This window comes from Salvelinus alpinus, chromosome 30, assembly GCF_045679555.1.
Source record: "Salvelinus alpinus chromosome 30, SLU_Salpinus.1, whole genome shotgun sequence".
Lineage (NCBI taxonomy): Eukaryota > Metazoa > Chordata > Actinopteri > Salmoniformes > Salmonidae > Salvelinus > Salvelinus alpinus.
Window position 1 is genome coordinate 46,353,664 of NC_092115.1, and position 27,063 is coordinate 46,380,726.

At 43.1% G+C, this 27,063-nt stretch overlaps 2 protein-coding genes and 1 long non-coding RNA gene across 4 annotated transcripts in view; 1 reads left to right on the forward strand and 2 right to left on the reverse strand.

The window, feature by feature from the left end:
• Nucleotides 1-1,438: 1,438 nt before the first annotated feature.
• Nucleotides 1,439-27,063, reverse strand: part of prkci (protein kinase C, iota) — a 57,591-nt gene continuing 31,966 nt past the window's right edge. The window contains exons 6-17 of the mRNA XM_071377396.1: nt 22,459-22,596; nt 22,199-22,262; nt 12,438-12,493; nt 12,082-12,258; nt 11,547-11,731; nt 11,169-11,304; nt 9,959-10,046; nt 9,640-9,765; nt 8,631-8,710; nt 8,207-8,296; nt 5,384-5,499; nt 1,439-3,680 (exon numbers count right to left, since the gene is read on the reverse strand). Of these exons, the coding sequence (XP_071233497.1) occupies nt 3,593-3,680; nt 5,384-5,499; nt 8,207-8,296; nt 8,631-8,710; nt 9,640-9,765; nt 9,959-10,046; nt 11,169-11,304; nt 11,547-11,731; nt 12,082-12,258; nt 12,438-12,493; nt 22,199-22,262; nt 22,459-22,596 (1,344 nt within the window). The 3' untranslated portion in view covers nt 1,439-3,592. The remainder of the gene's footprint in view (nt 3,681-5,383; nt 5,500-8,206; nt 8,297-8,630; nt 8,711-9,639; nt 9,766-9,958; nt 10,047-11,168; nt 11,305-11,546; nt 11,732-12,081; nt 12,259-12,437; nt 12,494-22,198; nt 22,263-22,458; nt 22,597-27,063) is intronic.
• Nucleotides 14,385-16,901, forward strand: LOC139560538 (uncharacterized). 2 transcript variants are annotated; one of them, XR_011671981.1, is made up of 5 exons: nt 14,388-14,758; nt 15,003-15,114; nt 15,785-15,929; nt 16,248-16,430; nt 16,788-16,901. It is a non-coding gene; the product is annotated as an uncharacterized lncRNA (long non-coding RNA). The 2 variants fall into 2 exon arrangements; XR_011671980.1 differs by lacking the exon at nt 16,788-16,901 and having other exon boundaries at nt 14,385-14,758; nt 16,248-16,357.
• Nucleotides 16,076-18,051, reverse strand: LOC139560536 (piggyBac transposable element-derived protein 4-like). The gene is made up of 2 exons (XM_071377397.1): nt 16,596-18,051; nt 16,076-16,447 (listed from the first exon to the last, which is right to left on the reverse strand). The coding sequence occupies exons 1-2, from the start codon at nt 18,049-18,051 to the stop codon at nt 16,128-16,130; spliced, it is 1,776 nt and encodes a 591-aa protein (XP_071233498.1). The 3' UTR covers nt 16,076-16,127.

The following is a 27,063-nucleotide window of genomic DNA, read 5'->3' on the forward strand; positions in this document are numbered from 1 at the left end:
TGTCTAGTGGAAATGTCTAGGAGCAACAACGGCTCAGCCACAAAGTGGTAGGCCACACAAGCTCACAGAACGGGACTGCCGAGTGCTGAAGCGTGTAACGTGTAAAAATCATCTGTCCTCGGTTGCAACACACACACTACTGAGTTCCAAACTGCCTCTGGAAGCAAAGTAAAAACTGTTTGTCAGGATCTTCATGAAATGGGTTTCCATGACAGAGCAGCCACACACACAAGCCTAAGGTCACACCAAGTGCAATGCCAAGCGTTGGCTGGAGTGGCGTAAAGCTCGCCGGCTTTGGACTCCGGGGCAGTGGAAATGCGTTCTCTGGAGTACTGACAGTACGACGGATGAATCTGGGTTTGGCGGATGCCAAAAGAACGCTACCTGGCCGAATGCATAGGGCCAACTGTAAAGTTTGGTGGAGGAGGAATAATGGTCTGGGGCTGGTTTTCATGGTTTGGGCTAGGCCCCTTAGTTCCAGTGAAGGGAAATCTTAATGCTACAACATACAATGACATTCCAGACAATTCTGTGCTTCCATCTTTGTGGCAACAGTTTGGGGAAGGCCCTTTCCTGTTTCAGCATGACAATGCCCCCGTGCACAAAGCAAGGTCCATACAGAAATGGTTAGTCGAGATCGTTGTGGAAGAACTTGACTGGCCTGCCCTCAAACACCTTCGGGATGAATTGGAACGCCGACTGCGAGCCAGGCCTAATCGCCCAACATCAGTGCCTGACCTCACTAATGCTCGTGGCTGAATGGAAGCAAGTCCCCGTAGCAATGTCCCAACATCTAGTGGAAAGCCTTCCCAGAAGAGTGGAGGCTGCTGTTGCAGCAAAGTGGGGACCAACCCCATATTAATGCACATGATTTTGGAGTGAGATGGTAGACAAGCAGGTGTCCACTTACTCTTGGTCATGTAGTGTATTTTTCAACCAGACTTTTTAGATTGGTAGACAAGGGGTGTTGATGAAACCGTTGATACTGTATAATAACAAACTGTTAGAGGGAGAGAGGATGGAAAGAGAGGGCAAAGGAGGAGAGAGGGTAGATGAGAGTTGAGAGGACAGTCGAGGGGAGTGAAGAGGGAAAAGGAGATGGAGCAGAGGAGAGCGAGGGTAGGGAAAGGAAGAGCTCCCATGGCAGTGAGAGTATTTCAATTGGTTTTGCTCGACTTCTCAAATCAAAGTTTGAGTTGCGATTTCTTATCCGGGGCTGTAGGAGCCAAACGGGTGGCAACATCACATGACCACGGAAGACAAGCTGCAGCAAGTACTGAACAAAACAGAATGCTGAACAACATCCTAATGTTTACCAACATTAGCTAGCCAACTTATTGCTACATATTTGTTATAAACCCCTCCGGTTCATTGCAAGATAAACAGACAGAAAAACACAGGCGGACGGAAGAACAGACAGACGGGAAGATAGCCAGAAGAAGGGAAATAAAATGTTTATTTTTGTTACAGTTCAGTAGGCTCCTCTAGATGAAATCACGCATATTCATCATCCAAGGGTTTTCATACAGGATTCACCCAATAACAATATTACCAATCAACGTAGTGCTCAATCATTAGTTACAGCAAATTCTATTTGAAAAAAGTAACAAAGCAAAAAAGACTCTACAATATAAAGTAGCATGGTAAACATTGTGTTCATTCCTCCAATCAATCACAACATGGCCCTGCTAAAAACACTCCGGATGTCATTCGAATGGCACCCTACTATTCCATGTAGTGCACTACTTTTGACCGGGATCTATAGATGCCATTTGGGCCACATACTTTATACTCTTAACCTTAGTTAAGTTCTTCAGCGACATCTCAACAGAAGAATTGGTCCTGTGTTACAAATGGCACCCTATTCCCTACATAGTGCAGTCAAAAGTACATAGGGAATGTAGGGAATAGGATGCCATTTAGGACAACATTTATTTTTAAATAAACTATTTGGGGAATATCATATTTTGCTTTTATATGCTTTGTATTGATAGTGGTTGTAATCTCTCAGATTTGAAGAAAATCTCATTCAAGAAATCTATCGTTACGTTGTCAGAAATGGTTCAAGAATCAGTGACGGTCCATTCTTTGTATACTGTAGCAATCAGATTAAGACTGACGTGTAATAGAGAAAACAGTAGAAAAAAAGAAAGTGAAAACAGAAACAGGACTCTCAGAAAGGCATTGTATAGTACACATGAACAAAGAAAAAAATGCCATGCGTAGTTTCTAAGACCAATATTAGAAAAGCACGTCTTCCTACTGTATATATACTGTACCTTTTTCAACGTACCACCAAGACATCATTAACATCTTCTCTAGAAAATATTTGTTGGTCCTGTGTGAACAATAGATTGCATGGATGATATATCTGCATAGACTAATAGGGCCTGTCCCAAATGGCACCCTATTCCTTATATAGCGCGCTACTTTTGACCAGGGCCCAAAGGAGTCCCCAGACTTAACTAGGTCTCCAGCCCTACCCGTCCTCTCTCCACATAGTCAATTGTTCCATTCACAGTTTGGTCGCATCCAAAATGGCACCCTGTTCCCTTAATAGTGCACTTTTCGTAGTGTAGAATACATTTCTAATGCACTTGAGACATTGGGTGCCATTTGAGATTTGCCCTTTGTCAGTACCTACGTTAGTGTTGGTTGGCTGCTGAGGTTCCAGTCAGTCACTACATCCTGTAACCATCTCTGTACGGGGGTTGCCATGACAACTACTGTAAACAAACAATAGCGGGCCAACCTATGTGGTTCTGACAGGACACCAGGCTTGAAGACAACGTAACACTTTAGGACAATGGCCATCATACAGAGAACAGCTATTTCATTAAATAAAATGAGAAAAATATATAGATATAGTGTTTTGTTTTTGAAAAAGGCTAGTGTTGTCTTGTTCTTCGTTCCTCTACAAACACAGTGCTGCAACAAAGCTAATAATACATGTAGTGGATGTCAATCATTAAATTGTTTTCAACCATGTCCCCCTGATAATCTGGCTGAAAGCTAAAAGGTCTGGTTGGGAACCACTGGTCTAAACATATATCCATCCTCAATGATTTTTAATATGTACAAATACAATATCCATCAAACACCACCAAGTAGAGAATAAGAGGAGGGTTAGTTCATTCTCTGTGGACTGTCTGTGTTCCTCTTTCCCCCCGCCCCTTTGTGTCACTAGGTACCCAACCACCTACAAGCCTCATTGGTTACTCAGAGCAGGCTCCCTGATGACCAACGAGGAAATCAGTGAGGATTTGATACATGATCCAAAAATAATTCAAAGAGAGAAGGTAGATTTTAAGGACTAGTGGTTATAAATGGCAGAGTGGCTTCCGTCCAAAATGGCCTCCTATTCTCTAATGCACTACGTATGGTATAGGGTGCCAAATGGGACACGTCCACACTATGGGAGATTGGTTTGGCAAGTTAGCATCTCATGTCTGAGAGTCCCGATGGCTCTCTCCAACAGCAGGGTGCTCGATGGTGACGCCGTCGCTGGGTTGTCTGGTAACCATGCAGAGTTAGTTAGCAACGTCGTTGTCAAGAAGACGCGGCGTGCAGCGTCCGATCGATCGCACACTCCTCACACACACTCCTCAGCTGACATCAGGAGAGGGTTGATGTACTCAAACCCTTCAAACTCCGACTGGTCGATCTTCTTCACTGCATCACTGCAAAACAGACAGGAAACAAACAGTTATAGGAGAGACATATGACGACATTGATCAGTAAGTAAATCGCTTCTCATACCACCACAAACTAATCTAGTAAACTGAACAGCCATCATAAAGCATTGATTTAAATGATCCATGAAGAATGACGGACGGGCGGACAGACTGTATGGGCCCTGGTTAAAATTACACTGAACCAAAATATAAACGCAACAATTTCAAAGATTTAACTGAGTTACAAGTTCACATAAGGAAATCTGTCAATTGACAAACTCATTAGTCCCTAATCTACGAATTTCACATGACTGGGAATACACACATATCTAAAAAATAAAAAATAAAGTTAGGGGTGTGGATCAGAAAACCAGTCAGTATGTGGTGTGACCACCATTTGCCTCATGCAGGCTGTTGATTGTGGCCTGTGGAATGTTGTCCCACTCCTCTTTACTGGCTGTGCGAAGTTGCTGAACATCGGCGGGAACTGGAACAGTGTCGTACAGGTCGATCCAGAGCATCCCATACATAGTCAATGGGTGACATGTATGGTGAGTATGCAGGCCATGTGTTCATTGTCTGTCGCTTTTAGATTAAGTCAAGGGTCTGAATACTTTCCGAATGTCCCAGAAGAACTGGGACATTTTCAGCTTCCAGGAATTGTGTACAGATCCTTGCGACATGGGGCCGTGTGATATGAGGTGATGGCGGCGGATGAATGGCATGATAATGGGCCTCAGGATCTCGTCACAGTATCTCTGTGCATTCAAATTGCCATCTCTAAAATGCAATTGTGTTCATTGTCTGTCACTTATATCTGCCCATAACATAACCCCACCGCCACCATGGGGCACTACATTCACAACGTTGACATCAGCAAACCGCTCGCCCTCATGACAACATACACGATGTCTGCCATCTGCCCAGGACAGTTGAAACCGGGATTCATATATGAAGAGCACACTTCTCCTGCATGCCAGTGGCCATCGAAGGTGAATATTTGCCCACTGAAGTCGGCTACAATGCCAAACTGCAGTCAGGTCAAGACCCTGGTAGAACATGCAGATGAGCTTCCCTGAGACGGTTTCTGACAGTTAGTGCAGAAAGTCTTCGGTTGTGCAAACCCACAGTTTCATCAGCTGTCCGGGTGGCTGGTCTCAGACGACCATGCAGGTGTTGAAGCTGGATGTGGAGTTCCTGGGCTGGCGTGGTTCCACGTGGTCTGTGGTTGTGAGGCCGGTTGGACGTCCTGCCAAATTCTCTAAAACGGCATTGAGGCGGCTTATGGTAGAGAAATGAACATTCAATTCTGGCAACAGCTCTGGTTGCCAATTGCAAGCTCCCTGTGGCATTGTGTTGTGTGACAAAACCACACATTTTAGAGTGGCCTTTTATTGTCCCCAGCACAAGGTGCACCTGTGTAATGAGCATGCTGTTTAATCAGCTTCTTGATATGCCACACCTGTCAGGTGGATGGATTATCTTAGCAAAGGAAAAATGTTAACCAACAGTGAAGTAAACAAATTTGGCCACAAAACTCTAAAAATGTCTCGAATCTTATTTCAGCTCATGAAACCAACACTTTACATGCTTGTTTCCATTTGATGTTCAGTACAGTTCACTATATATGGTACCATTTGTTCTTAACTGACTTGCCTAGTTAAATAAAGGTACATTTGGGACGCATCCAGAGACAGACAGATACTCACTCATCATCAGGCGTGAGCTGGATAGGCTCGTTGGTGAATTGGGCGTCGAAGTTGTCTAGTCCAAACTCTCCTGAGATGTTGGGTTTGAATGGGGGAACCACCTGCTTCTGCTCCATCTGAAACGACAATGCAACGAGGTCAGAGGACACACACACACAGCATTGAGGTCAAAGAGACATCCACACACAGTGCATTCGGAAAGTATTCAGACTCCTTGACTTTATCCACATTTTGTTACATTACAGCCTTATTCTAAACGGATTAAATAATCTACACACAATACCCCATAATGACAAAGCGAAAACAGGTTTTTAGAGATTTTTGCAAAGGTATTAAAAATAAATACATTTAAAAAAGTATTTAGACCATTTGCTATGAGACTCGAAATTGAGCTCAGGTGCATCCTGTTTCCAATGATCATCCTTGATGTTTCTACAACTTGATTGGAGTCCACATACGGTAAATTCAATTGATTGGACATGATTTGCAAAAAGGTACACACCTGTCTATATAAAGGTCCCACATTTGACAGTGCATGTCAGAGCAAAAACCAAGCCATGAGGTCGAAGGAATTGTCCGTAGAGCTCCGAGACAGGATTGTGTCGAGGCACAGATCTGGGGAAGGCTACGAAATAAATGCCTGCAGTATTGAAAGTTCCGAAAGAACACAGTGGCCTCCATTTTTAAATAGAAGAAGATTGGAACCACCAAGACTCTTCCTAGAGCTGGCCACCTGGCCAAACTGAGCAATTGGGGGAGAAGGGCCTTGGTCAGGGAGGTGACCAAGAACCCGATGGTCATTCTGACAGAGCTCCAGAGTTCCTGTGTAGATGGGAGAACCTTCCAGAAGGACAATCATCTCAGCAACACTACCAATCAGGCCTTTATAGTAAAAGGCGCATGACAGCCCGCTTGGAGTTTGCCGAAAGACACCTAAAGACACTCAGACCATGAGAAACAAGATTCTCTGTTCTGATGAAACCAAGATTGAACTATTTGGCCTGAATGACAAGCGTCACATCTGGAGGAAACCTGGCACCATCCCTACAGTGAAGCATGGTAGAGGCAGCATCATGCTAAGGGGATGTTTTTCAGTGGCAGGGACTGGGAGACTCGTCAGGATAGAGGGAAAGATGAACGGAGCAAAGTACAGAGAAATCCTTGATGAAAACCTGCTCTAGAGCGCACAGGACCTCAGCCTGGGGCGAAGGTTCACCTTCCAACAGGACAACGACCCTGAGCACACAGCCAAGACAACGCTTCGGGACAAATGTCTGAATGTTCTTGAGTGGCCCGGACGTGAACCCCGATCTACTATCTCTGGAGAGACCTGAAAATAGCTGTGTAGCAACACTCCTCATCCAACCTGACAGAGCTTGAGAGGATCTGCAGAGAATGGGAGAAATTCCCCAAATACAGGTGTGCCAAGCTTGTAGCGTCATACCCAAGGAGAATAGGCTGTAATCGCTGCCAAATGTGCTTCAACAAAGTACTGAGTAAAGGGTCTGGATTCTTATTTAAATGTTATATTTCAGTTTACATTTTTTATACTTTGCAAACATTTCTAAAAACCCGTTTTTGCTTTGTCAATGTGGGGTATTGTGTGTAGACCAATGAGAAACAAGAAACCTATTTCATTCATTTTAGATTAAGTTAAGGGTCTGAATACTTTCCGAATGCACTACACAGCTGGATAATCTTGTTTAAATAATGTATATGAAGCGACTTACAGTCAACATAGTCGAGCAAGCACCATGTTACAACCAAATGAGCCTTATTTACAAAGAAGTACCGTACAAATTCCCCTGAAAATAGTTTAGAACCATTTTAAACCACAGAAAAAAATAATTGCACCAAAAGCCAATCTCTCTCTCTCCTCTGAAGCTGTGAGGCAGCCTGTGGATCAGCGGAAACTCCATTGTTAAGTCAGAACCCAAACAGACAGGCAGCCTGCAGGGTGTTAACCCAACACTACCACCCCCTGGAGGTAGAGGAGTGCAGGGCAAGGCTACAGGTTACATGTGAGGTGAGACTGAGCAGAGGGGGAGCAGCTCAGACAGCCAGTCAGCAGACAGGGTAGACCCTACTGGGAAAAGAGGTCAAGCTGCTCCTGACCTGGCCTGGATGCCTGTCTGGAGGCCAGCCTGTCTGTCTGCTGGATGCCTGTCTGGAGGCCAGCCTGTCTGTCTGTGTCAGGTTGGAGTCAACTCCTTTGAAATTTGCCCAGCATTAGGACAATAACACGTTTCTGAATTTGAACATTGAGGTTAGCCAAATGCTCTTAATTCTCTGGTGGTGACCCTCTAATTACAACAGAATCACTGTGACACTGGCCACTTAGTGCTGACTTTTATAGTCCAGGAATAAACTTAATCTGGGTCTGGAAAACCTGCCCTTAGAGAACCGATACACCCATGGTTAAATCAAATTGGCCCTTCTGTCTGCCTGGTGGGAAAAAAATACTTTCTGGGCTTGTCTAAGGTGATGACCCTCAACTATGACATACTGTCTGGAGGAGAGAATCACCGTGACCCGCTGTGATTGACCTTCACTTGTTGACTAGCTTTTTGCTGTTTTCTTTTAAACTATGTGGAAAGACAATATGAGAGTTGATTTCTCACAGTCCGTCATTCGCGTTTAAGTACATTTTCATTGGTGAGAATTCTGCTTCTGCTGCTTTGTTTGAAAACAATGATCTCTATATATTGGTCATGATGCTCCATCTCACCTAAACACTAGATACAGTAGGACAGATGGAGACAGAGTTGCATTAAAGAGAGAGATAGAAGAGAGGGCAGCGAGAGATAGAAGACAATGACTCACAAGGTCCCAGTCTACGTTTCGGAAGAAGGGATGACCCATGATGTCAGCAAAGCCCGTCTGGGGATGACAGCCTAGCCGCTCCTTAGGTTCCTGGGAAAAGAGAGAGAGAGAGAGAGAGACAGGGAAGGAGGGAAAGAGGGGAGAGAGAGGAGGGAGAAAAAGAGAGATAAACAAGGAGTTCAAGAGCATAGATATGAGACAGACGAGGAGAAAGGGATGGACAGAGGGAGAGAATGAGCTCAAGAGCATTGATAAGAGACAGGCAGAGAGAGGGAAGGAGGATGGAGAGAGGGAGGGAAAGAAGGAGAATAAAGGTTCATTACATCATGGTCAGAGGGCAACGTGACATGACCCTGTTAGGATTGAACTGTGTGTGTGTGTGTGTGTGTGTGTGTGTGTGTGTGTGTGTGTGTGTGTGAGTTACCTTGTTGAGGAAGCCCTTGAGAACGCTGGCAGCTTTGACTGACAACGACCGAGGAATCCTGATCTGTTTTTCCAATATTACTACAGAGAGGAGACAGAGGATATTAGACTGTTATTTATTGAAACAGTTACTTAGTTAGGACCTAACTAACAAGGAAACAAAGTCATATTTAGACACACATTATCCTAGAGCACTCCCAGGAAGTGAACAAGTGCAAGCTCGCTGGAGAGTAGGGTACTAGAAAATAGGACCCAGCCATCCAGTCGGTCAGCTGTTATATAGAGATGCGTGTGAGTGTTACTTTGATCGGTCTCATGCCCCTCTCCCCACCGGTGTTATTACTACCTCTGAGGGTTTAGAGCTTGAGGTAGTCACAAGTACTTGGGAGTACAGCTAGATGGTGCACTGTCCTTCTCTCAGCACATATCAAAGCTACAGGCTAAGGTTAGATCTAGACTAGGTTTCCTCTATTGTAATCGCTCCTCTTTCACCCCAGCTCGTCTTTTCAGTTCGCTGCAGCTAACGACTGGAACGATCTGCAACAAACACTCAAACTGGACAGTTTTATCTCAATCTCTTCATTCAAAGACTCAATCATGGACACTCTTACTGACAGTTGTGGCTGCTTTGTGTGATGTATTGTTGTCTCTACCTTCTTGCCCTTTGTGCTGTTGTCTGTGCCCAATAATGTTTGTACCATTTTTTTTGTGCTGCTGCCATGTTGTGGTCATGTTGTGTTGCTACCATGCTGTGTTGTCATGTGTTGCTGCCTTGCTATGTTGTCGTCTTAGGTATCTCTTTATGTAGTATTGTGTTGTCTCTTGTCGTGATGTGTTTTTTGTCCTATATTTTAATTTAATTTATTTTTAATTCCAGTCCCCATCCCCGCAGGAGGCTTTTTGCCAGGCCGTCATTGTAAGTAAGAATTTGTTCTTAATTGACTGCCTAGTTAAATAAAAGTTTAATAAAAATACCAAAATACAAAGTAGTTTGAAGTATTGTGTGTTACCTTGGAAGAGGTAGTCTTCAGTGTTCTGGTCTGGGTTGTCGGAGCTCCCTACGATGTCGAAGGGCGACCGTCCAGCCATCATCTCAAACATCAGCACCCCCAGTGCCCACCAGTCCACACTGAAACCTGAACCCACACAATTGATAGAAAGTCATTCAAATGCCTTTGCCTTACATTTCAATATAAACACACATAAGAGAACATTCTGGTAGTGTGTAAACGAGGATGAGCGTGGATATCTATAATGACGTGCGAATAATATAGTCTTCTGCTTCTGAATCTGAAGCAAATGTGCATTATTTGGAGCAGACAGTCTTACCATAGTCCTCTCCTCTTAGTATCTCGGGGGCGATGTAGTTGGGGGTTCCACAGAATGTACTGGTGGTGTCTCCTGGCCTCAAGCCCTCCTACAGAGCACAGGGAGCACAGCAGTCAGCACACACGTCTCATAGCATAGAGGTATTAACACACAAACACCTCAGAGCTTTACATGGCATTAACACGCGCGCGCGCACTGTGGTGGCATTTCTCTGCTTTACCAAATGAGGAGAATTACAAACTTCACACACCAGTCAGAGTTATACTTAAACTACATCTTTTTTTTAATAAGAGCTTTGCAATAGCCTTTTTGACTTTCAATGATGCGCCATCTCTAATGAACCATTGAAAAAGTACCAACAGAAAAGTACAAAGATCTTTTATAGCCAAGATACACCCCTCTCAACTTACACTGACGAACCACAGATCTTAAGAACAGTTCACAAAGAAATACTTTTTCTTGAGAAAGGAGTATCCCGTAGCCAGATAAGATTCGCTATTAATTATCGTTGAGTTTGGTCCCTCAGACGAGGTTCTAATCTCGTTCCTGGTACTTCATAGTACAAAAACACCAACTCATCCAATGGCATATATCAACTCTAGATACCCCCATCTCAAGTAAACCCCCTCTTGACCCCACTCCTGGACAAGCTCACTGAGGGGAGTGAGCCTCTAGGTCATACACTATCCCAGCATAAGTGCAACATCAGAGAGGACATACAATGTTACCAGACACTGCCATACACCTCCCCCCAATGGGAAAAGGAGGGAGTGAATGGCGCACAGACATTGTGGAGACAAGTAATTGGTTCCCCATTAATCACGCCATCCCTTCACATGGTTTAAGAATAGGTAAAGACACATTCACATATGAAGACAATGTTCCATTCTGTCCTCTTCCCTTTCTGATATTCTGCATAGCACCAGGGACATGTGAAAGACAAGCCTGACCTCTCCCCTCTCTGGGCCCCAAGTGACTGAGCCCTAGCTGAGGGAAAAGTGCAACTGCCAACACTATAGTCCAAAAGGATACATTCTAAAGACAAGTATCTCACATAAGCATATTATGCAAATGAAACATCTTAATGATCTATGTTACCCGACTAATTCTGATTCATCCGCCACAACACACAAACACACAAAAAAGATAGACAGAAACATACAGGCATAAGCACGCGCATGGACAGACCCCCCCCCCCCCCAACACCCACCTTGCACATGCCATAGTCAGTGAGTTTGATGTGTCCCTCAGACTCCAGCAGCACGTTGTCCAGTTTGAGGTCTCTGTAGATGATGCCTCTCTCATGGAGGTAGTTCAACGCCAAGCTGATCTCTGCTGAGTAAAACCTGACAAAGAGAGAGATGGAAAAGAACCGGTCAGACTCATACACACAGATACATCACTGCCTAAGAGCTACACAACTAATCACCAAGCTCTTCATCAGTCGAATTTACAGGTGTTAAAGACCACAAACAGAAGAAAATGTGCTAAAACAAGAAGGGACTACCAGGATTTTCAATTGCAAAAAGTTCTGTGGCGTACCCTAGTGAACATAACCCAAGTGTAGCTATGACATCATTGTTCAAACCTGGCGTGTTCCTCAGGTAGCTTCCTCTGTCTCTGCATGTGGAACATCAGATCTCCTCCGTTTACATACTCTATGACAAAGAACAGTCTGCTCTCAGTCTGGAAACAGGAGTGTAGCCCAACTAGGAATGGGTGGTTGGATGCCTGCTCAAACACGTGCTTCTCTGTCTGGACCCAGTCAATGTCCTACAACACCCGGGAATAACACACACAGGATGCATTTGGAAATCCAGTGGACTTAAATCATATCAAACACGTAGAAAAGCTAAATAAGCAGACATAACCAGGCAGCTATCTGAAGAGAACAGACAGACAGAGTGAAAGAGTGGCTGTGACAAGAGTGAGCGAGTGGTGTTGACAGATCTCGATTGACAGACAGGTAACAATAGGTCAGGACAGAGCAGCCTCTCAGACAGAGAGGACGGATGGCACAGATCATTGATCAGGTAGCGCCTGTCAACGTGTCAGACTGAGTGTGTGTGTTTCTTCAGAGTGTGTGTGTGTGCGCATGTGTGTCACTCCGTCTGTGTGTTTACCTCATCGTCGTTGACCAGCTCCTTCTTGACCACCTTCATGGCGTAGATCCTCTCAGTCTTCTTGAGTCGAACCAGCAGGACCTTCGCATAGCTGCCCCGCCCGATCACCCTCAGCAGGTCAAAGTCCACCAGACCCAGACTAGACGCTGACTTCCCCGTGTCTCTGCTGCTACGCGCCTACAGGACGGAGGGATGGACAGAAATAGGCATGAGATCAAACGGACAGGCAGACAAAGAGGGAGAGACAGAAACTGACGTGAGACAAAAAGACAGGTGGCCATCACTCTCCCTTACAACAACGTCGGCAACAAACACACTTCTCTCACTCACACACAATCGCAGTCCATCTTCCTCACCTCTTTCTCTTCTCCGTTGTAGTTTAGACTCTCACTAGAATCTCTGTTCTGAGGACCTGAGAGAGCGAGAGTGACAGAGAAAATGACAAAGAGAGAGTGACAGATGGGGGGAGAAAGAAAGCAGGAGCAGTCACATATCCTCCCAGACACTAGAGGGCAGACCTGCCAACATTGAATAATTTTTATGAGTACCACTTCAGCGGCACCCCCAGCCCCGCGGACCCCACAACGGTGCGTGTGACACCCACACCGCACCTTTTAAACCCTAATGTTGTTGGCAGAAGACTGCCTCAGTAAGAATGGTAGGCTATAGACTTAAGGGTACTTGGTAATTGGCTACCATTCATTCAACATGCCTTGTTAATTGGTGAACTGACTATTATCACATCATTAGCAGCCTACTGTTGACACAGCTATATCAATAACATACGCCTGCTAATCTTTAACAGTCCAACATAGCTTTCTGTGAAGGACGGTATTCGCGGAACAGCTTTCTCTGCCATGTCTGTATCCATCCACGCAGCAACACGCACTGAACTACTGCAACACCGCACGTTTCCTTGTTGGTCAATGTGCTCGTGCTTACTACCGAGATCAAAGTATGTGTGGGCAAGAAAGTGTTATTGCTTCGTTGACTAAACGCTGTAGCTACAGTAGCTTCTGAAAGTATTCACACCCCTTGACTTTTTACACATTTTGTTGTTTTACAGCCTGAGATTTAAATGGATTCAATTGATATTTGTCATCACTGGCCTACACACACACACACAACACCCCATAATGTCAGTGGAATTATGTTTTTAGATTTTAAAAATGTAAAGCTGAAATGTCTTGAGTCAAAATGTATTCAACCCCTTTGTTAAGGAAAGTCAAAATAAGTTCAGGAATAAAAATGTGCTTAAGTTGCATGGGCTCACTCTGTATGCAATAGTGTTTAACATGATTTCTGAATGACTACCTCATCTCTGTACCCACACTACAACCATCTACAAGGTCCCTTAGTCAAGCAGTGAATTTCAAACACAGATTAAACCACAAATACCAGGGAGGTTTTCCAATGCCTCGCAAAGGGTACCTATTGGTAGACGGGTAAAAAAAAGCACATGAGCATGGTGAAGTTATTAATTGCACTTTGGATGGTGTATCAATATACCCAGTCACACCAAAGATACAGATGTCCTTCCTAACTCAGTTGCCGGGGAGGAAGAAAACCACTCAGGGATTTCACCATGATGCCAATGGTGACTTTAAAACATTTACAGATTTTAATGGCTGTGATATGAGAAAACTGAGGATCGATAAACATTGTAGTTACTCCACCATACTAACTTAAATGAGAGTGAAAAGAATGGAATTTGAGAGTAAAAATATTCCAAAACATGCACACAATTTATTTTTACCTGAATACAAAACGTTATGTTTGGGGAAAATCCAACATATCACGGAGTACCACTCCATATTTTCAAGCATCGTGGTGGCTGCATTATGTTACGGGTATGCTCATCATCGGCAAGGACTAGGGAGTTGTTTTTTTAATAAAAATAAATGGAATAGAGCTAAGCACACCCAAAATCCTAGAGGAAAACCTAGTTCAGTCTGCTTTCCAGCAGATACAGAGTCAAATTCACCTTTCAGTAGGACAATAAGCTAAAAAGACAAAGCCAAATATTCACTGGAGTTGCTTACCAAGACGGCTTTGAATGTTCCTGAGTGGCCTAGTTACAGTTTTGACTTCAATTGGCTTGAAAATCTATGGCAAGACTTAGCTGTCTAGCAATGTTCAACAACCAATTTGACAGGGCTTAAATAATTTTTTTAACCCTTTCATGCGTGAGTTCCAAATATCTCTAACCGTCGCCCCAGCGTGAGTTTTTTTATGCACGTGATGTTAGAACGTTCTCTCCATTCCAGAATGTGATTGACACGTAACAGTACATTTTATCCGCGCTGCCCTCAAACCAAAGCACGCAGCCTGTTTATATTTATAGGCTGTTTCAACTTCAATTTCAAATTATTTTCTAACAAGTTTTTATTTTCTAAAAACAGTTTGAATTTAGGTGTGTTCCGCCTCCTCATTCATTCACATAAAAATAGTAATTTTTACTTTTGCGGACAATTACATTTTTGGGACATTTCTGACACGGACAAAATTCCCCCAAGCACTTCCCAATTGTTTGTGCAGTTCACGTCTGCAGACATTTGCTCATCTCCCGTCAGAACATGATCTGCACACGTGTTCACATTTTCTATCTGTTGCCCTCATTGCAGTCATTGTTTTCGTTAATAATAATAACTTTGGAAATGTGTGCGTTTCTATCAAAGTAAGTGCATTATTACGTTGTAATAGTTTCTGTATGTCGTTTCTATTGTAGTGTACTGTATGTATGGAGCATAATATATTTGTGTATATTCTTTATAACCGCGGACACGTGAGGTAACGTTACTCATTTTATAACCTTTATGGTGTTATAGTCAATCGTGCTTATGTAGCTACATTATTCTATTAGCTCTGTAAAACAATGCTAATTGCGTCAGAGAAGTACTATCTTGTGTTGTATTTTGAAGCTACATGGCCTTATGACTCCCAAGTGACGCAGCGGTCAAAGGCACAGCACATCAGTGCTACAGGCGTCACTACAGACTCCCTGGTTCAAATCCAGGCTGCGTTTCTATCAAAGTAAGTGCCTCATTACGTTATAATAGTTTCTGCTGTAGCTCACTGTATGTATGGATCATAATATATTCCTTATAACCGCGGACACGTGAGGTAACGTTACACATTTTATAACCTTTATGGTGTTATAGTCAATCGTGCTTATGTAGCTACATTATTCTATTAGCTCTGTAAAACAGTGCTAGTTGCGTCAGAGAACTATTAGCTTGTGTTGTATTTTGAAGCTACCCTGACCTTATGACTCCCGAGTGGCGCAGCGGTCTATGGCACTGCATCTCAGTGCTAGTGGCGTCACTACAGACACCCTGGTTCAAATCCAGGCTGTATCACAACTGGCTGTGATTGGGAGTCCCATAGGACAGCGCACGATTGGCCCAGCGTTGTCCGAGTTTGGCCGGTGTAGGCCATCATTGTAAATAAGAATTTGTTTTTAAATTACTTGCCTAGTTAAATAAATAAAAAAATATGACCATGGTTTGTTTATTTGGTCTATTCAGCATAGCTCTGTTCTGCCCTGCCTTGCCCCCCTGTGGAGCTCAAAAGTTAGTTTCTTAATGCAATAAACTATTTTTTATAGCAGTGTTTATTATGTTACTTCTTTGTAGTATTGTTTTATTGCTATATCCTTATATTGTATTCTAATTAATAATTCCTCTTTCTTCTGTACTTTCAGAAACCACAAACATTATTTGACAATATCATAACTGGAGCTGGACATCTTTGGAGCAGAAGAATGAGGACAGCTTTTGTATGCTAACGTACACTCCTTAACAGTCTTACTGGATGAAAAGACAGCAAGAAAACACATATGCCAATATGTAATAGTCGTCTATTTTATTGCAGTATTGGTAGTTGGTTCAACAACTTGTTATACTAGAGGACAAAAAACTGAAAATGCATAACCCATATTTAATATTCATGCAGGGACTGAACAACTGCATTTCCACCCCCCCCCCCCCCCCCACCTCTGAAGGCATAGTATCATGGCAGTCAGTCACTTATTGCTGCAGATGTGCTCAATAATGCTTGAGCATGTGATACTCCTCAAAGCATGGTGAAATACATAGAGGTGTATCACAAGCTAAACACATGTATTTTGTCATCTTCCTCTGCTTACTTCTCCTGGTGCCAGACAGGCAGACTTTGCAGTGCCTCCTTGTGCGACTACCTTGAGCAGCAGTTTGAGGGACTTTGCAGGGAAAATGCCGTGCAGTAAGGCGTAGGGGATTGTTTACAGCAGGACGACCCCCAGTGGATGGGCGCCGAGGGGTGTGGTGCTCCTCCAGAAGCTCTCTCATTAGGTTCTCTCTGTATTTTTGGTAGGTAATTACTTTACCTAAGAGGGAGTGGGGAGGATGAAGAAAGTTAGAGGATGATGAGGCAGTGGGTAGGTGGGTGAGATATTGTCACTATAATTGCATAATGGATTTGTATGTGAACTGTACATCCAATTACAAAAATAGCTTGTTCAGTAATCATCTCACCTGTTAGTTGGCGGTGAACTATGCTGCCATTGAGGGCAGCAGTGTCGATCAGATGGAAAAATATCTTCTTATACCACTTGGTTGTTTTCCGAGTGCATTCCACAAAGCTGTTTATCATGTCCGCCTTATCCACTGCCCCCATTTTGAGGTTATAGTCGAGCACACAATCTGGTTTGATCTTTCTCTCTCCAGTCAGGTGATCCACCTTCCCTGTGGCCGACATGGTTGCTGTATGGACAGTGGAGAGGACATGGACATCTCTTTTGTCATGCCACTTTACTGCCAGCTGTTGACCATTCTCCTGGAACTCCACCTCCCCTCTCTGCATCTTCCTGCATCCGAATCCTGGCATCCCCTTCCTGTTCGACCTGACTGTGCCACAGGCCCCTGTGCTGTTGGAGAGCAGATGCTGGAAGAGTGTGGGACTGCTGTACCAATTGTCCACGTACAAAGTGTGTCCCTTGCCGAGATGAGGAGCCAGCATGGTCATCACTACGGACCCGGACACCCCAAGCCCCTCATAATGTTTGATGTCAGTGGTGGACCCTGTGTAAACTATAATATCCTGGACAAATCCTGTCTTCACGTCGCACATGACAAAGAACTTGACTCCAAACCTGTGCCTTTTGGAGGGAATATATTGACGGAACGCCAGCCTACCTTTCCATAACATCAGGGACTCATCAATGCATAGGTCCTTGTATGGCACAAAGACCCGACCAAATGCTGATGTCAGGCTGGTTAGAACATTTCTTATTTTGTATAACGGGTCACTTAAGATGGCAGTAGCATTGTTGACGAAATGCAGGCATCGCAGCAGAACTAGGAAGCGGTCTTGGGAAAAGAGGGTGGCAAAGAAGGGAGTTGCAAACATAGGATCTGTGCTCCAGTATTCTCTTAGGGAGTTCTTCTTTACTATCCCCATGAGGAGGACTGTCACCAGGAAGGTATACATTTCACTAATTGTGGTTGTCACCCATTTAGCGAGTTTCCCCCTCACTCCTGGCTCTCTCTTCTCCTGTAGCTCCAAGGCATAGCGATTGGTCTCCTCTACTATGTCTCCCACCAGCTCCTCTGTCAGAAACAACTTGAAGCACTCTGCCTCAGTTGGAAATGGCAAGGGGCGTTGCACTCCAGACTGGGACTCGTCAAAGCAAACAGCAGGGCCAGGAGGGGTGAAATGACTGGTGGCCTTCCAGCTACCACAGAACTCCTGTACTTCATCCACTGTCGGTCTGCCTCCATCACCACCAGCATCTTCAAAGGGAACTGGTACTTCGTCAGTGGACAAGGGAAATTCAGATTCAGGGTTCTCAATGGCTACAAGGTTGGGGGGCAGCTCCTCACTGTCACTGTCAGAATCTGATTCCTGACTTTCATACTCAGACTCATTGTCAGAATTTAAAAAAATCTCCAGAATTTCCACATTTGTGAGTTGTCTCCTTTTGAAAGACATTGCTAATGCTACAGCTTAGCTCACTAGCTACATACATAAACAACAACACTGAATGGCTCAGAGGAATGGCTCAGAGTGAGAGGGTACGTGTTTGACTACCGGCACGCGCCACTTGTATCAATAAATCACTATCAGAAAATGTTTCGTGTGGCAATTATTTGTGTATTTACGGTTTTATTCACATGTTTTCAATTCTAGGTGACAAATCATGCATTCCGATTCTTGCACAGATTGTAATGGGCACATATTATGTGTGTAAAATATTTTTTTTGAAGGTTGTACTGATTATGATGAGCTAAGCTAATTCCAGCTGTGTAGCCATGTTTGTTGACATACAATGCATTCTGGGTTTCACGTAATCGTCTGTTTGACCAAAGATGTTATAACAAAATGAGGTGAGTAAGAGTTCACAAATTCTTTGAGGACTTCCGGAAATGAATGGTGGGATGTGAACGACGGTAGATGACACACCCCTTCAACATGCATACTATAAACAGACCAAACTCATCTCGTCTTCTCTTATTATCTTCGGTTTCTGTGAGGAAAAATGCATGGCTGCACGCTGAAACTAATCATCGGATTACTTTCGATTTCTATAAAGTGTTTTACCTAATTATTTCGATCAATGGTGAGCTCACCCGTGATGTGATTAATTATACATAGTAATTGCTATTAGCTAATTCATATTGTAGTTTATGTCAGCCTAGAGTTAGAAAATATGACTGCTTGTGTTGGGTCAATCTTTCCTCAGTTAGCGCTAGGACTATTGTAGCCTACATTTTCCCGGTTAGGATGATTGTGTTATGCTATATATACTTCTGTGAATATCTGAACATTGAATCCAAAAAATAAACTGCTCACATTCTGGACATAACTTTGTAAGGACTGTGTTTGTGTAAATAGTTTCTGAAAAAAGTGTGGCCAGCTCAAACGCTGATTGTTGCGTCATTCGAAACTGGCCGTTCTAAACGAGCGTTCTAAATGAGTGTTCTAATCACACGGGTGTGATCGTACGCTTCAGGGACCACTGTAGAACGATCACACCCGTGTGATGGTACGTGTGAAAGGGTTAAGAAGGTGCAACTATTGTAAAATCCAGGTGTGCAAAGCTCTTAAATTTACCCAGAAACTCACAGCTGTAATAGCTGCTAAAGGTGATTCTAACATGCATTAACTCAGGGGTGTGAATACTTACGTAAATTAGATATCTGTATTTAATTTTTAAGGCATTTGCTAAATTGTCTAAAAACACGTTTTCATTTTCTCATTATGGGGTATTATTGTGTGTTAGATGAGTGAGAAAAAATATCTAGTAGTGTTTGTACGCTTGACTAACACATACCATTTTGTAAAATGTATTTCGCAAACAGTTCGTTGTTCATTTTCCCTACCCTTCTTCCTCAAACATCTGTGGTATCAACGGACGAAGTGGAGAGCTGCCATACAGTTTGAGGGAGGAAAATAGTACTGCGACTACTGGGGGAGTGGGCCGGAGCGCTACAGATTTAAAGATTTTTCCTCGGCGCCCAATTCTTCTGATTGGTTCAGATCCAACTTCAGACGGTTGAGTCAAAAACCACAATGTGCTTTGAACTAGAAGTAGAGATCCCTGCGGGACTGATTTATTCAAACTGCCCCTGCCTGCACACGCAGCTTTTCATACGCCAACCGCCCACACCTTTTTCTCCCCAATTTCAATCTTGTCTCATCGCTGCAACTCCCCAACGGGCTCTGGAGGCGAAGGTTGAGTCCTGAGTCCTCCGAAACATGACCCACCAAACCGCGCTTCTTAACACTTGCCCGCTTTACTCGGAAGCCAGCCGCACCAATGTGTCGGAGGAAATACTGTTCACCTGATGACCGAAGTCAGCCTGCAGGCGCGCAGCCAGCCACAAGGAGTCGCTAGAGCGCGATGATCCAAGTAAAGACGCCCGTTCAAACCCTTCCCTAACCCGGGCGACACTGGGCCAATTGTGCGCCGCCCTATGGGACTCCCGATCATGGCCGGTTGTGATACAGCCCAGGATTGTACCTGGGTCTTTAGTGACGCCTCTAGCACTGCGATGCAGTTCCTTAGACCGCTGCGCCATTATAGTCTAATCATATTTAATTTCTTTGGAAAGATAACTTCCACGTGATTCTCTGTCCATGCATAGACAGCCTACTCTACTTCATTGACACCACACATATACTAGGCGCACTTGATCTCGCACGCCCAACAAGGAGAGGTAGGCTACTTCACTTGAAGCAGCAAAGTGTGTGAATACTGCGACAAAGATGTGCTTCTAATACAAGAGGTAGGTCTAACACATACAAGGCGGAAAGACTACTGTTTCCAAATAATCTTGACCGCAATGATCTCTGTTCGGACCTGCAGGTCTCATGCAGCCCTCCAACTAGAAGCCTATTTTTCCGTATTTCGTACTTCGACCTCAAATTGCGTGCATGGTACGCAAAATGCGTGCAGGTTGGCAGGTCTGAGAGGGGGATACAGAATGGTTAATAGTGTGAATGTTAAAGGAGAATACCCAAATTCCAGAAACTCCCAAGTGATTCCATACATTGACACTAGTCCAGGGGAGGTTGCCCTCCCCCCTCTGTAGTGCTGTACTGAAACAGATGCAAAAATGGTTCACGTGACTCGTGACGGTGCAGGCCTTTTCTGCTCTGTTGCCAGTGAATTCATGATTCACAAGTTTTATTGACAGCGTATGGCCAAATGAGCTATTTCTGTCAAAAGAACTATCGGTTTTGAGTCAAGAAATGTGTACTTTTACACCAAAAACATTTGGATTATTAAATGTAGCCAACTGCCACAGCAACGGAGATGGGTAACAACTGTGCATGTGCGCTCTCGGAGGAATCCCTGCTACGCAGAAACTGCACGTTTTTCCCTTATTCACAGATTCGGGTATTTTTTCAGCAGATAAGTTAAGACAGCGTAACAGATATATTATACAAAGTAAATAACTACATATCAACAACTACAAATATCCTCGTGAATAGCATCCCCTCGACATGTATAGTAAACAAAATTCAATGCATGGGCATCTATGCCCTCAACTAAAGTCCATTTAGAGAGCATACGCTGAGGAGTTTAAGTCATTCAGTCTGCGTTATTTGCAGGTATTGATGTGAGTTTCTGTGCGCCTGCTTTCCTACACACTGTTTTCACCATATCAATTGCGGCCGGTAATAATGATCAAAGTCTCTGCGATAGTATGTTGTTTCTTATTGTAGCGGGCCTAGCCATTCACCGAATTTTCCCATGATCTAAGTGAACTCTGGTTGAATTTTATCTTTTAGATTAGAATAATTTTCATTTCGATTTTTTAAGGTTAACCACATTAATGATTTTGAGATACAAAGACGATATTATAATCTACATTTTTTTGTACATCTTCTTTTTTTTCTTCTCTGGATTTTGGAAATTCTCCTGTGACCCCATTTTCATATCAGGCAACCCCACACGGGGTCTCGTCCCCTAGTTTGGGAACCGGCTGTGCTAATCTGTAGAGCACCTAGGCCAATGTGTCTACATGTTATGGTGCAATGGTAATAACATAATAAGAACACCTCGAATGTCAAGAATCTGGCTAGGTTACATACCTCCACACGCTGGTTTTGTGGCTGTCTTTTCTTAAACGAGCCTTTGTATTTTGGCACTGCGCCAGATCCAGTCCATGGAAATACAGTAGCAAGAGCTCTATCTTTAAATATCCTTTCTGTCCCCATGCAGCTATGCAAAGTTGGCTGCAGTAGTATTTACAGTGAAAACAGTGACATTTCTAGCAACGTAACGAGTCACGTGATCTGTTTTTGCAGCCGTTTTAGTACAGGGAGAGAGAGGGGGAGATGGCAAACTCCACTGAACTAGTTTCAATGTATGGTATCAATTGGGAGTTTCTGCGTTTTTGGGTAAACTTCTCCTTTAAACGTTCTAATTCAGTCAGCCACCAGTAGAGCACCTGACAGGACGTAAGGTTGTCTTAGTCCTAGTGGATCTAGCTTAGTGACTCAGGTCTAGGGACACGGTCTAAAGAAATAATTAATTGTGTCAAAATGTCTGATTGTTTATGAGGATCTGTCTTAACCCACCAGGGCTAGTTTTCCTTAAAAAGGAAGTGTGTGTGTGTGTGTGTGTTACCTGTCTGTTCTGATTGGTCTAATGGAGTGATGGAGGCCCCTCTATCAGGCCCCATGATAGGCTCCTAGAAAGAGAGCGAGATGGAGAGCGAGAGAGCGTAAGAGGACAACGTTGAGAAATAGTGTGTCTCAGTCCTTTCTTAATGAAAATACAATATGTGTAGGGCCCAGAGTTTTCCGGGACAGGTCACGTGAAAAGACCAAGGTAAAACTCTGGGCACTAAGTATAAGAGACGGTACTGACCGCTCGCTGTTCCTCACCTGTATCATCTGTCGGCCACACTCCACGGTGACCAGTTTGTGACACTTCTTGTGGACCAGCAGTTTGCAGTTGATGCATTTGTAGCCTTGTCTCCCCAGACCCCAGATACGGTCTGTGCAGATGGCGCAGTGAGCTCTCTGGAAGACAAAGAAAACAAACCTTTAGAGAGAAAGAGAGACAGAGAGATAGAGGGAAACAGAGACGAAGAGCGAGAAAGAAGTGAAGGAAGAGAGGTATATACAGTATATACAGTGGTTCCTCAAAAGTTTAGAGCCTATGACCATTTGTGGCAGATTGTGGTAAATTGCGTCATTGCACCACACTATCACAAGGGGGAGTTAGAATGCTGATCTATCGGTAGTCTAAACTGTGGCACAAATTGACGATCTTTTCGTAAATTAATGGAGGTTTGAATGTTTAAGTCAGAGAGTCTCTCTTCTCTGGCACTAGAGTCCTGTATCAGGCAATAACAAAAAAAATGACCTGGCGGGTGGTCCCGGAGTTGAGAGAGAACATGGGTAAATACAATTGCGCAATTACACTTGACATGTAGACTGACAATTTTCTAAAAATAGGCACAGTGGGATTTTGATTTCTCCCCCTCTAAAAACAGAAATAATTCTAAATAACAAACTGGCTTTATTTACCACAGTGTGAAAGAGGGACAGCCCCTCTATGCCAAAATTGGACATGATAAAAGTCTGGATTCACACTGCTGACCCAGATGTCTTAGTACTGTCCGAGACCTGGCTTAATAAAACTATTCTAAAATCAGTCTATAGGCTTGGATAGTTATGTTTATCGATGTGACCAACAAAGTAAGGGGGAGGTATAGCCATTTATATTAAAGACATATGTGGTTACTGAACTAAGGTCTTTACCTAAACCAAAACAGTTTGCGTTTTTAGCATTGAAGCTGCAGTTATCAAAAGCTGTGAACTTAGATTTGATAGGATGTTATAGACCTCCATCTGCAAAAGTAGAATCCCTGGATTCTCTGGCTGTACTGATGCGTGGTTGGGGGGAAAATTAAATGGTCCTCATGGGCGATTTAGACTGGGATTGGTTATCTCCAAACTCGGAGGCCAAAAGAGGACTGTGCAATACATTACATTTCACTCAAATTATAAATGCGGTTACAAGACTCAATCCAAAAGACATCTCTAAGTCAACACTTATTGATGTTATTCTAACAAACAATCCGCATAAATACTCGGCCGTTGGGATTTTCGCTAATGATTTAAGTGATCATTGTGCAGTTGCTTGCATTAGAGACCCCAAAGTGCCCTCTCGCTTCATAGTCAAACAAAATTTTACGCAGTTCTGTGAACTGGGATAGGATTGTGCCTATTCCAGATATCGAAGAGGCATTCTCATTGTGTTTTATACTATCTGTGATAAACACGCCCCTCTCAAAAAAGTACCGGGTAAGAGGTAGACAATCCCTGGTTTACAGGGGAATTATCGGATTTGATCCAGAAATACACAAATGGGCCAAAGCCAGAAAGGGTAATTCCCAGACAGAATGGCAGTTAATCAGGGCACTGAGAAATAAGTGTCTTGTTAATACGGAAATGCAAATCTAGCTTCTATTACGAATCTACCAAGGCAAACCTCAATAACCCCAAAGAATTGATGGGAAAACCATTGAATCCATGAATGCTAACACAAACTCCTCTGGCCTTCCGCTGAAATTGACCTCAAATGCAATGGATGTGACTGACAATAATAAACTGCTTGACATGTTTAATGAGCATTTTACTCAAGCTGGGCATGTATTTGATGAACTCCTTCCAAATATCTCAAATGAGGCTGTGAATGAAACTGCCACATGCCGGCCTAGGGGTCATTTATTTCATTTTACCGAGATTGAGCTTTCAGAAGTTGTAAAGGAACTCAAAATCTATTGCCATTAAGAAAGCAGCTGGCCCGGATGAATTAAACCCATATAAAAAAAAAAAATATTTAAGTGCAGAGATCATTGCTGCCCCTCTCACTCGTATATTAAAATCTTTCATTGGCGAGTAATACCATTCCAAAAGTCTGGAAAGTAGCCTATACATAAAGGTGGAGATCGTTCCCTGTTGCATAATTATCGTCCCATATCTAAACTGTCGGCACTGGCATAGGTTTTGGAAAACCTGGTTTCACAGTTAAAACGGATTTATTATAAAGAAAGTCTTTCATCTCAATTCCAGTCGGGTTTTAGAGCCAAGCATAGTACAATTACTGCTGAAAGTAAGGTTGTAGGTGACATTCTAGATGCTCAGGACAAGGAAAATAACTGTTTCACTTTTTATTGACTTATCGAAGGCCTTGGACACTGTTGACCATGCCCTGTTGTTGGCCTTCGACACTGTTGACCATGCCCTGCTGTTGTATCGACTAAAAAAGGTTGGTTTAAGTGTTGATGCATTGGATTGGTTCCAAAACTACATTTCTGACAGAACACAGTGTGTAGCACAGGGGGGTATGAAATCTGAGTTACGAAGGCTTACAAAATGAGTCCCCAGGGCTCAATTTTAGGTCAGATCCTTTTTACACTGTATATAAATTATATTAGGGTAGACGGTTGACTCTGCAAATCTCCATTTGTATGCTGATGACAATTATTTATTCTAGCACGTCTAATATTGAGGCTTTACAGGACTTACAGTTGGCCTTTGATGTTATTCAAAAGGCAGCTTTTACTTAAATGAAAGGAAAACAAAGTTTATGGTTTTCTCTTCCCTGAAAGTTAACAGATGAGTCACGTGAAGATTTTAACTATAACAGGCCAGCATATTGATAGGGTCACCTCCTATAAGTATCTTAGGATTTGGTTAGATGAAAAATTGAATTTTAAACAGCACATTGATACCTTGACCAAGAAACTGAAGTTGAAATTGGATTTATATTACAGGAACAAATCTTGCTTTTCAATGTTAGTCAGAAAATATATCATTCAAAGCCCTTTTTTTCCTTATTAAAAAAAAAAAAATCAGTGCTGGATTATAGTGATATTGTCTATATGCAGGCCTCGGCAAGTAACTTAAACTCAGGACACAGTGTATCATGGTGCTTTAAGATTTATTACAAACGCTAGATCACTGACCCATCACTGTGATTTGTATGCTATGGTGCAATGGACCTGTCTCTCCACCAGGAGGCTAAAGCACTGGTACACTTTTGTGTACAAAGCATTGATGGGACAACTCCCTTTGTCTCTCTGTTCTTTACTGACCAAATCCGTCACTCAAAATAGTCTTCGTTCAGTCCCTTGTCTGTTCCTAAGGCAAGAACTGAGATGGGGAAACAATATTTTTCCCATAATGCCCCTTCATCCTGGAACATGCTTCAGAAGATTTTAAAGTGAGGGGAGTTAGTGTCTTTGCCTGTTTTTAAGACTCTGATAGACAACACTGTTTGTGAAAACTGCATTTTTTCCTAATTTTCAATTGTATCTAACTTGTGACACTTTGTCTTTTGTTTGTATTCTGTATTTTTCTGTAATGTTTTATGGACACGCTGCTATTTCCCTGTTTTGCCTTCTTGCCAGGTCACCCTCGCAAAATAGGTTTTTAACCTCAATGGGTTTCACCTGCTTAAATAAAAAAAAATGTAAAAACTCTGGGTCTTCCTTTCCTGTGGCGGTCCTCAGAGCCAATTTTATCATAGCGCTTGGTTTTTGCGACAGCAGTTGAAGAAACATTCAAAGTTCTTGACATTTTCCGGTTGTACTGACCTTCATGTCTTAAAGTAGTCTGTCATTTCTCTTTGCTTATTTGAGCTGTGCTTGTCATAATATGGACTTGTCTTTTACCAAATAGGGCTATCTTTTGTATACCAACCTACCTTATCACAAGACAACTGATTGGCTCAAACACATTGAGGAAAGAAATTCCACAAATGAACTTTTAACAAGGCAAACCGGTAAATTGAAATGCATTCCAGGTGACAACCTCATGAAGCTGGTTGAGAGAATGCCAAGAGTGTGCAAAGCTGTCATCAAGACAAAGGGTGGCTATTTGAAGAATCTCAAATATAAAATGTTTATTGATTTGTTTAACACTTTGTTGGTGTGTCACTCCCTATGTGTTATTTCATAGTTTTGATGTCTTCACTATTATTCTACAATGTAGGAAATAGTAAAAATAAAAACCTTGGAATGAGTAGGAGTGTCCAAACTTTTGACTGGTACTGTATGTGTTGACTACGCAAGTGATGTCTGCTAAATTAACAAGTTGATGGCTTAGCCATAAAGCCTTTGTCACCCCTCCCCCCCCCCAAAAAAAAGTTTCACATATCTTCAAGACCTGAGCTATTTCATATAGGTTTTGTTTACTACATTGACGTGTGGAATGTTACCGAATAGATAATAGAAAGAAAAATGTGTCCATTGCCAAGCGGCGAATGGAGTGAAAGTGCACTGTACTGTGAGGACGCAACAAAGCTGTGGGCCAGGTGTAAATGGTTTAGCAGCCTTTCCAATAAATTGGAGTACAAAAGAATCCATCCACCATTGATGGGCTATCAGCAGGACAATAGACTCTTGCTGAGTTTAGGGACTTTAACGGACCTTTGCAAGGCATGTCACTTCACCAATCTCTCTGCATAGCCCACCA